Below are 9,495 nucleotides of genomic sequence, written 5' to 3'. Positions count from 1 at the left end.
TCGCCATCCAGTTTTGACGTACTTTGACGGGCTCTTTTGTACGATCGTTTGGCGAACATTTCAGCAATTCAACAGTATAATTTACAAAAAATCAATTCGGTGGATATCTTTATAATTGATCAGCCATTTTCGAGCAGTGCTGCAGTTTCAGAACGTGATCAATGCATCGAATGTTTTCAAGCGAGATAACAGAGGTGTGAGTAGGCTTAAGGCATTTTTCCACTATGCGGTTTTTTCGGTATTTTTGTGTATTTTCGATTGGCAACGCGATAGGCGGACGTGAGGTGTTTCCATTGGCAAACGCGTCTGAAAACAGCTGTTCTGCTATTGTCATTTGCGAGCTGAAGTAAACAATGGATTTAAATAATTTGTTATTGATAATTGTAATCGCAGAACAACATTTGAACAGCGTGGAAACATTGCTGCAATGATGAAAGCAACAACATCCCACGTTACCACGGACATTGTGCGCAAGAAAGAGGGAGATGTGCCCCTTTCCAGCAGTCGCCTGTCAACGTGTGTCTTTTTAATATGGAATGGCCATCTACGGTCTAACCAGGAGGTCGCCTTAATGGACGAATGGCGCACGCGAAGCAAACGTCAAGATCATGGAGACGGGGAAGCCCATGTGGCAGCGCTGCAAGGACCAATATTTCGCTTCCGATCCTTTCTAGCCGAGCCATTCCATTGGATAAACGAACTGCTACTGCCCTTAATGCGCTTGGATCATCCTCGGAATACTGAACTATTGCCAGATCATTTGGCATATATGATATATCAAATACCAATCTATACGAAATAAAGTTCATGTAAATATCAACAATAAATGGTTTTAATATTTCCCGCTTCTTATCAGCCTCTTATCAGTTTCGGGTCCAGAAAAATGTTCATGCCTGGTTAATACTGCTTAAAAATACCACAAATTTCACTTTCCAGCCCTGTAACGCGACAATTTTCCACCCTCCCCTCCTCACCCCTCGCCTACAAGTTTTGTATGGGACTTGGGCGCGTTAAGCGGTAAATGGATGCAAACGCGACGCGTCCATAATGAGCAGGGGGCATTAAACCGTTACGATATATGGATATTCAGTATTTTTTAAGTTCTTACGCGGTCACACTGTGCAGGCCAGAAATATTCAACGTGCTCAAATCAAACCAAACAACGAGGATTCGGACTCTCCGAAATTATGTTGTTTTTCTGCCCGTCGTGCGGCAACATATTGATAATCGAGGAGGACACCAATTGCCATCGCTTCACGTGCAACACCTGCCCGTACATATCGAAGATCAGGCGCAAGATCTCCACCAAGACCTTTCCTCGCCTGAAGGTAAGATCGTCGGTCGCTGGATGATGCAATTCGTTATAATATCTCTGTAACTCTGCATTTCCAGGAGGTGGACCACGTTCTGGGCGGCAAGGCGGCCTGGGAGAACGTGGACTCGACGGATGCCGAGTGTCCAACGTGCAGCCACAAGCGGGCGTACTTTATGCAAATCCAGACGCGGTCTGCGGATGAGCCCATGACCACGTTCTACAAGTGCTGCAACCACGAGTGCAACCACACCTGGCGAGACTAATGCGCCGCCTCCACAAGCAACTGCTCCCTCTTGTCCATGCTTACTGCAGGCACACCATCAGGATGCAACACCAAGTGCGCGAGGCGAGGACTCCAGTCTGTCCGGTTGGCGATGAGGCCGCTCTCCAGCTGGCCCGTCAGTGTCTGCTGAGTGGCCAGGTGATTGCCCTGCCCACCGACACCGTTTATGGCCTGGCCTGCGATGCCAACAATGAGCCAGCCATCCAAAGGCTCTACGAGATTAAGGGCCGGGATGAGCACAAACCCGTGGCCATCTGCGTCCACAACATAGCTGCCCTGCGTCGCTTTGGTCAGGCTGCCCATCTCAGCGACGAGCTGCTAACTCGTTTGCTCCCGGGCCCCCTGACCATCGTGATCGAGCGGACGCCCCAGCTGAGCAACCGGTTCCTTAATCCCAGCACCTCCAAGATCGGCATTCGCATTCCGGACTTCAAGTTCATGCGCGACCTGTGCGCCGTTTGGCAGGATCAGCCTCTGGCCCTGACCAGCGCCAATCGCTCCAGTGCGCCCAGCAGCCTGCAAGTGTCCGAGTTTCGCTCCCTTTGGCCGCAATTGGGTGCCGTCTTCGATGCCGGCCAAATCGGGCTCACCGAGGAACGGCGACTGGCCTCCACGGTAATTGACCTGGCCACGCCGGGCTACTTCGAGATTGTACGAGCCGGAGTGGCCCTAAAGCCAACCCTCAGCCTGATGGAGGAGTTCGGCATTCAGGCGAGAAAAATGCTGTAGTATAAGAAGAGCTAACCCAAATAAATTATAATTTTCAGGTTTATCTATGGGTTTATCCTTTCATTTAAATCAAATAAAAACACCTCTTAACGAGGTAAACAACTAGTGACGATCGCACCTTCAACATACAAAAGTTCTGATATCAACATTTGTGACGAAAAATTATTACACTCGTCATTAAAAAGACTTTCTAATATTTTTTTATTCGGCCCGCCCTAGCAGACTATTCCAGCCTTTTTCCCTTCACAGGCATTTTCTATTGCATCGTGCCGAATAAAAAAATATTAGAAAGTCTATTTAATGACGAGTGTAATAATTTTTCGTCACAAATGTTGATATCAGAACTTTTGTATGTTGAAGGTGCGATCGTCACTAGTTGTTTACCTCGTTAAGAGGTGTTTTTATTTGATATCAGAAGTTTTTGTTTGTTTACATTTGCTCTCATAGGAGCTAATATATACATTTAAATTTAAATTGGTCAATCATAATTTGTAAGCCATTGTATTTAAACAAATTAAGTTAAAAAGGCGTTTAAGTATTTCAAAATACCTTTTAAACGAGGTATAGCACATGTCGGTACCTTTAGTAGTGTAGAACTTGCAAACTAACGAAATTTAGCTATTTTTAGCTTTTTCCCGCTAAAGTAGCGGCTTTTTCCAAAAGTCGTAGAACAAAAGATTCCTATATGGAAGTCTTAAGTGCAAATTTACTGATTCCATGACCCTAAAATACAGTTCGGATACCCTCCCACAAAATTCAATACTCAGGGAGCGTTAATTGTTCGAGCTGGCAACAGTGGCTATTTTCGTATAAAAATAACTTTTAAACGTGACTTTTTACAGTAATGTGTTATATACCAAAATTTAAGGAATCTCAAGGGCTACACAGTTTAAGGTTTTAAAGAAAATCGTTAGAGCCGTTTTTGAGAAAAATAAAAAAAGCTAAAAAAAAAAGGTTTAAAAAATTGTCTTTTGTTCATATTTTTTTAACTATTACATTTACACAAATTGCATATAGAAGGCGTTTATAGCATTTCAAAATACCTTTCAAACGAGATGCAGCACAAGTCTGTAGCTTTAGTAGTATAGAAGTTACGGCTTTCCAAATTTTAGCTATTTATAGCTGTTTTCCCGCTAAACTAGCGAGTTTTTCCAAAAGTGGTAGAAGAAAAGTTTTTTATATCGATGTGATGAACGTCATATCAAATTTTCAAAACTTAAAAAATCATTTGATTTTATTTCAAATCATTTGAATTGATTTGATTTGATTTGAATCATGATTTGATTGATTTGATTTTATTTGAATTATGATTTGAAATCAAATGAATCATGATTTGAAATCAAATGATTTGAAATCAAATCAATTCAAATCAAATCAAATCAATGGTTCAATGATTTCAAATCATAATTCAAATCAAATCAATTCAATGATTTCAAATCATGATTCAAATCAAATCAAATTTGATTTTATTTCAAATCATTTGAATTGATTTGATTTGATTTGAATCATGATTTGAAATCAAATGAATCATGATTTGAAATCAAATGATTTGAAATCAAATCAATGATTCAATGATTTCAAATCATAATTCAAATCAAATCAAATTTGATTTCAAATCATGATTCAAATTAATTTCAAATTTCATATCATGATTCAAATAAAATCAAATTCAAATCATGATTCAAATCAATTGAATTTGATTTGAATTGATTTGATTTCAAATCATTTGAATTTGATTTGAATTGATTTGATTTCAAATCATTTGATTTATTTGAATCATGATTCAAATCATTTGATTTTATTTCAAATCATTTGAATTTGATTTGAATCATGATTTGAAATCAAATGAATTAATCAAATCATGATTCATTTGATTTCAAATCATGATTCAAATAAAATCAAATTCAAATCATGATTCAAATCAATTGAATTTGATTTGAATTGATTTGATTTCAAATCATTTGATTGATTCATGATTTTGAATCATGATTTGAAATCATTGAATCATGAATCAAATCAATTCAAATGATTTGAAATAAAATCAAATGATTTGAATCATGATTCAAGTTTGATTCCAAATCATGATTCAAATGAATCATGATTCAAATTTGATTTCAAATCATGATTCAAATCAATTGAATTGATTTGATTTGAATTGATTTGATTTCAAATCATTTGATTGATTTGAATCATGATTCAAATCATTTGATTTTATTTCAATGATTTGAATCATGATTCATGATTCAATCAAATGATTTGAAATCAAATCAATTCAAATCAAATCAATTCAATTAATTTGAATCATGATTTGAAATCAAATTTGAATCATGATTCAAATCATTTGATTTTATTTCAAATCATTTGAATTGATTTGATTTGATTTGATTCATGATTCATTGATTTGATTTCAAATCATTTGATTTCAAATCATGATTCATTTGATTTCAAATCATGATTCAAATTAATTGAATTGATTTGAATTTGATTTGAATCACGAGATTCATTTGATTTCAAATCATGATTCAAATAAAATCAAATTCAAATCATGATTCAAATCAATTGATTTTGATTTGAATTGATTTGATTTCAAATCATTTGATTGATTTGAATTGATTTGATTTCAAATCATTTGATTGATTTGAATCATGATTCAAATCATTTGATTTTATTTCAAATCATTTGAATTTGATTTGAATCATGAGATTCATTTGATTTCAAATCATGATTCAAATCAAATCAAATTTGATTTTATTTCAAATCATTTGAATTGATTTGATTTGAATCATGATTTGAAATCAAATGAATCATGATTTGAAATCAAATGATTTGAAATCATTGAATCATTGATTTGATTTCAAATCATAATTCAAATCAAATCAAATTTGATTTCAAATCATGATTCAAATTAATTTCAAATTTCATATCATGATTCAAATAAAATCAAATTCAAATCATGATTCAAATCAATTGAATTTGATTTGAATTGATTTGATTTCAAATCATTTGATTTATTTGAATCATGATTCAAATCATTTGATTTTATTTCAAATCATTTGAATTTGATTTGAATCATGATTTGAAATCAAATGAATCAATCAAATCATGATTCATTTGATTTCAAATCATGATTCAAATAAAATCAAATTCAAATCATGATTCAAATCAATTGAATTTGATTTGAATTGATTTGATTTCAAATCATTTGATTGATTCATTTGAATCAATCAAATCATGAATCATGATTTGAAATCATTGAATCATGAATCAAATCAAATCAAATCAATTCAAATGATTTGAAATAAAATCAAATGATTTGAATCATGATTCAAATTTGATTTCAAATCATGATTCAAATGAATCATGATTCAAATTTGATTTGAATCAATCAAATCATGATTCATTTGATTTCAAATCATGATTCAAATCAAATTCAAATGATTTGAAATAAAATCAAATCAAATCATGATTCAAATCAATCAAATGATTTGAAATCAAATCAATTCAAATCAAATCAATTCAATTGAAATCAATTTGAACTTTTGTATGTTGAAGGTGCGATCGTCACTAGTTTTTTACCTCGTTAGGAGGTGTTTTTATTTGATATCAGAAGTTTTTGTTTGTTTACATTTGCTTTCATAGGAGCTAATATATACATTTAAATTAAAATTGGTCAATCATAATTTGTAAGCCATTGTATTTAAACAAATTAAGTTAAAAAGGCGTTTAAGTATTTCAAAATACCTTTTAAACGAGGTATAGCACATGTCGGTACCTTTAGTAGTGTAGAACTTACAAACTAACGAAATTTAGCTATTTTTAGCTTTTTCCCGCTAAAGTAGCGGCTTTTTCCAAAAGTCGTAGAACAAAAGATTCCTATATGGAACTCTTAAGTGCAAATTTACTGATTCCATGACCCTAAAATACAGTTCGGATACCCTCACACAAAATTCAATACCCAGGAAGCTTTAGTTGTTCGAGCTGGCAAAAGTGGCTATTTTCGTATAAAAATAACGTGACTTTTTACAGTAATGTGTTATATACCAAAATTTAAAGAATCTCAAGGGCTATACAGTTTAAAGTTTTCAAGAAAATCGTTAGAGCCGTTTTTGAGAAAAATAAAAAAAAGCTAAAAAAAAAATTTAAAAAAAATTGTCTTTTGTTCATATCTTTTTAATTATTACATTTACACAAATTGCATATAGAAGGCGTTTATAGCTTTTAAAAATACCTTTCAAACAAGATGCAGCACAAGTCTGTAGCTTTAGTAGTATAGAAGTTACGGTTTTCCGAATTTTAGCTATTTATAGCTGTTTTCCCGCTAAACTAGCGAGTTTTTCCAAAAGTGGTAGAACAAAAGTTTTTTATATCGATGGGATGAACGTCATATTAAATTTTCAAAACTTAAGAAACATGTTTTGGACAAACTGACAAACTGACAAACTGACAAACAGAATTAAATTTTCATTTTGGGAAGAAGAAGAAAATCTTATTTTGGCTATAACTTTTGAACGGAGCGTCGGATTTTGACAAATGACCCCTCATTCGACGGGTATTTTCAAAAGGAATACAACTAAAACATTGCGAGGGGGAATTTATCCCCACCGGCCCCAACAGCTCCAAGTTTCGAAATTTTCATTTTTTCACTTTCACCGCTCTCTCTCCCAAGCCAATTGATTTTCTTAAAGTCTTGGTATGCAATCCTTTAAGTTATTGCAATACCTTTCGATTGGTGTATTACTCATTACGATCGGACTATCACAGCAGATTTTCAATTTTGCGGCTATATAATAGTAGTCGCCTTCGCACACTCTCCTGGTGCGCTTCGTCACTACATGGACTGCCGTCCATAGTGATTATATTTATACAAAAGTGTAACAGTGATTCTACACTAGAGCCCTGCATGAATGGATTCAATGAATAATTTTGACTTTTTTGTTTTATATGAATGAATTAATTAGAATTTTGAGTTTAATAGAATTGAATGAATTTGAATTTTGAGTTTTATAGATTTAAATGAAAGAATGGCATGAATTCCGAAATAATTCAGACGACAATTTCTTTTGAAGAAGAAGAATTAAATCTGCCCGAACTTTATTTACCAAGCAGTTAACATTGATTTGTTAAAAATTTTCCACTTTTTGTTCTCAAAAGAAAGCACAAAAAAAATCTGGCAAATTCATAAAAGTTATTCATTCATTTATTCAACTCGAAATGAATAAGAAAAAAATCTATTTATTTCACACAGAATTGAAATTTAATGATTCTCGCAGGGCTCAATTCTACACCCGTAGCAAGTGAAGCCTTTTACAAAAGGTTTTAAGAATATTAACAGGGGCTCTCTTTACATTTCCATTAAAATGCTATGCTTTCTTTGGCTTTTAACTTTAAGTTTTAATTTAGAACATCCTACCTTGCCTCGCATGCGGGAACACAACAATTGATTATAAAATATATGGGTATTTCTGTAAGTATGTACACAAATTGGAACTATCTCTCCGCCAGTTGTTGGTCAGTCTAGTTGTAGTAGTTGCTGGTGTTCTTGGAGGCCTGAATGGGCCTCCTTCTGCGTGGCAGCTCGTTCTCCAGCACCCGCCACCGTTCCGGTGGCCAGACAATGGCCACTGCCCGCGCGGACATCAGGCCCAGGGCCACGGGTCCGAAGGTATTGCTGTCCATGGAGTGGCCCGTGTGGTCGCCCTCCACCCAACAATGGCCCTCGGGCACGCGGACGATCTCGTGCTTGTAGCCCAGCGTGGAGACCACGTCGCCCTGCAGGCCCACCACGCGTTTAATGATCTTCTGGGCGGGATCCTTGGGCGAGATGAGGGAGATTATGTCGCCGCGCTCCACCTGGCTGTTGTGGGTGCCCCAGCGCAGCAGGAACACGTAGTCCTTCTCATCCGGCACCGGGTTGAGAGCGGGCTGCATGGAGATGCCTGCGGTGGCCGGGGGATGAGTTATTTAGACCTGGGACTCCTCCAACCACTTACCATCCACCCTGGCCACATATCCCACGCAGTCCAGGAAAGTGACGCCCAGGGGCAACCCGTACAGTAGGGACTTGCCAAAGAAACGAAATGCCATGAGTCCTGTGGGGCAGCTGCTGCCCTCCGATTGCAACTGGATGGATGGATCAAGGAGCTATCGAGGTGAATACATAACCAGCTTATTTTGCCAAGTTCCTTTCGTGCGCTCCGGCTCGTTTGGCATTCGCAGCGACGCGCCGACACGGTTTTGTTTATGCTCGCTATATACAGGGTGTTTCGGTTGCTTGCGAAGATTACGTTTATTTTTGCAGAATGGGTGAATTTTTGCCAGCTATTGTACTTTAGTTACAGGTGTTTTCATTTGGGGTTTATTGAAATTTTGACAGAAACAGGAATGTGACTGGGCTAGCAGCCCTCCAGCTCGCTCGGAATGGGAATCTCGTTCTGGACGGCGAACTGCAGCAGGGCCTTGTACTTGTTCTTCCAGTTGCCCACCTCGCGGCGCACCTGCTCGTTGTCCTCGTGCATCTGCTCCAGCTCCGTCCACTCGAACGACTTCTTGGTCTCCAGCTCGTCCTTCTGTTCGATCCTCTTGATGCGACAGCTGGCGGCGTATCCGCGATTTTTCAGAGTTCTCCGCCTCTGCTTCATGCGGACAATCTCCTCGCGGTTGAGGCCACGCATCTTGAGCGTCCGGTTGAGATCCCTTACCGAAATGCTAACCAAGTCATCGTCGGTTATGTCCGGAATGGGACACGGCGAAAGTGGGGCCTGAAAATCACACTCCTATCAGGGTTTTCTTTCTTCTTTCAACGAATTGCCAATCTACATACCAGGGAAGACTTTCTCTCGCGTTTTGCGTCCATTGTTTCCGCTTTTCTTTTATTTTCTAGGTGTGTAAAAAAATTTGCTAGATTTTTCCTTTTTGCGTTGTTATTGTGTGTCTTCTTCTTCTCTACCTGCTGGTTACCATTCACAGGGAATTAGTACTGTAAATGGCCATTTGGAGTTGCCAGATGGGCAAGAAACAGTATTCGAAAAAAAGAGCGGGGAATTTAAACTTAATTATTTTAAAATTAAATACATTTGTATACAAAATTTTAAGTAAAATTGGATTTCTCATTTTAATAATTACTTAGCAATACAAAATATACTTTATATTTTATATGATTTTTCAAAAT

General features: G+C 36.9%; 4 protein-coding genes across 5 annotated transcripts; 2 read left to right on the top strand and 2 right to left on the bottom strand.

Moving 5' to 3' along the window:
- The first annotated feature begins 1,110 nt into the window (after positions 1-1,110).
- Polr3K (RNA polymerase III subunit K) lies at positions 1,111-1,578 on the top strand. The gene is made up of 2 exons (XM_017147710.3): positions 1,111-1,328; positions 1,393-1,578. The coding sequence occupies exons 1-2, from the start codon at positions 1,188-1,190 to the stop codon at positions 1,576-1,578; spliced, it is 327 nt and encodes a 108-aa protein (XP_017003199.1). The 5' UTR covers positions 1,111-1,187.
- Tcs1 (Threonyl-carbamoyl synthesis 1) lies at positions 1,578-2,368 on the top strand. The gene has a single exon (XM_017147709.3). It carries the CDS (start codon positions 1,578-1,580, stop codon positions 2,325-2,327), a length of 750 nt encoding a protein of 249 aa, XP_017003198.2. The 3' UTR covers positions 2,328-2,368.
- Positions 2,369-7,381: 5,013 nt separating this feature from the next.
- On the bottom strand, positions 7,382-8,452 carry LOC108061605 (mitochondrial inner membrane protease subunit 2). Its single transcript, XM_017147906.3, has 2 exons — positions 8,318-8,452; positions 7,382-8,263 (listed from the first exon to the last, which is right to left on the bottom strand). Exons 1-2 carry the CDS (start codon positions 8,409-8,411, stop codon positions 7,842-7,844), a joined length of 516 nt encoding a protein of 171 aa, XP_017003395.1. The 5' UTR covers positions 8,412-8,452; the 3' UTR covers positions 7,382-7,841.
- A 136-nt stretch (positions 8,453-8,588) lies between these two features.
- On the bottom strand, positions 8,589-9,289 carry maf-S (MAF bZIP transcription factor K). Of its 2 annotated transcripts, none has more exons than XM_017147907.3 (2): positions 9,148-9,289; positions 8,589-9,100 (listed from the first exon to the last, which is right to left on the bottom strand). In XM_017147907.3, the coding sequence occupies exons 1-2, from the start codon at positions 9,178-9,180 to the stop codon at positions 8,720-8,722; spliced, it is 414 nt and encodes a 137-aa protein (XP_017003396.1). In that variant the 5' UTR covers positions 9,181-9,289; the 3' UTR covers positions 8,589-8,719. The 2 variants fall into 2 exon arrangements, with proteins under 2 accessions (XP_017003396.1, XP_017003397.1); XM_017147908.3 differs by having other exon boundaries at positions 8,589-9,085.
- Between the last annotated feature and the right edge of the window lie 206 nt (positions 9,290-9,495).

This window comes from Drosophila takahashii, chromosome 2R (genome assembly GCF_030179915.1).
Source record: "Drosophila takahashii strain IR98-3 E-12201 chromosome 2R, DtakHiC1v2, whole genome shotgun sequence".
Lineage (NCBI taxonomy): Eukaryota > Metazoa > Arthropoda > Insecta > Diptera > Drosophilidae > Drosophila > Drosophila takahashii.
This window is presented reverse-complemented; position numbering and strand designations above follow the sequence as displayed.

What these genes read in the sequence shown, in the direction of transcription:
- Polr3K (XM_017147710.3), top strand. Translation starts at nt 1,188, where the DNA reads ATGTTGTTTTTCTGCCCGTCGTGCGGCAACATATTGATAATCGAGGAG. An exon ending in AGACCTTTCCTCGCCTGAAG is followed by an intron (nt 1,329 to 1,392) that starts GTAAGATCGTCG and finishes CTGCATTTCCAG; the next exon opens with GAGGTGGACCACGTTCTGGG.
- Tcs1 (XM_017147709.3), top strand. Translation starts at nt 1,578, where the DNA reads ATGCGCCGCCTCCACAAGCAACTGCTCCCTCTTGTCCATGCTTACTGC.
- LOC108061605 (XM_017147906.3), bottom strand. Translation starts at nt 8,411, where the DNA reads ATGGCATTTCGTTTCTTTGGCAAGTCCCTACTGTACGGGTTGCCCCTG. An exon ending in ATATGTGGCCAGGGTGGATG is followed by an intron (nt 8,264 to 8,317) that starts GTAAGTGGTTGG and finishes CGGCCACCGCAG; the next exon opens with GCATCTCCATGCAGCCCGCT.
- maf-S (XM_017147907.3), bottom strand. Translation starts at nt 9,180, where the DNA reads ATGGACGCAAAACGCGAGAGAAAGTCTTCCCTG. An exon ending in GCGAGAGAAAGTCTTCCCTG is followed by an intron (nt 9,101 to 9,147) that starts GTATGTAGATTG and finishes AAACCCTGATAG; the next exon opens with GAGTGTGATTTTCAGGCCCC.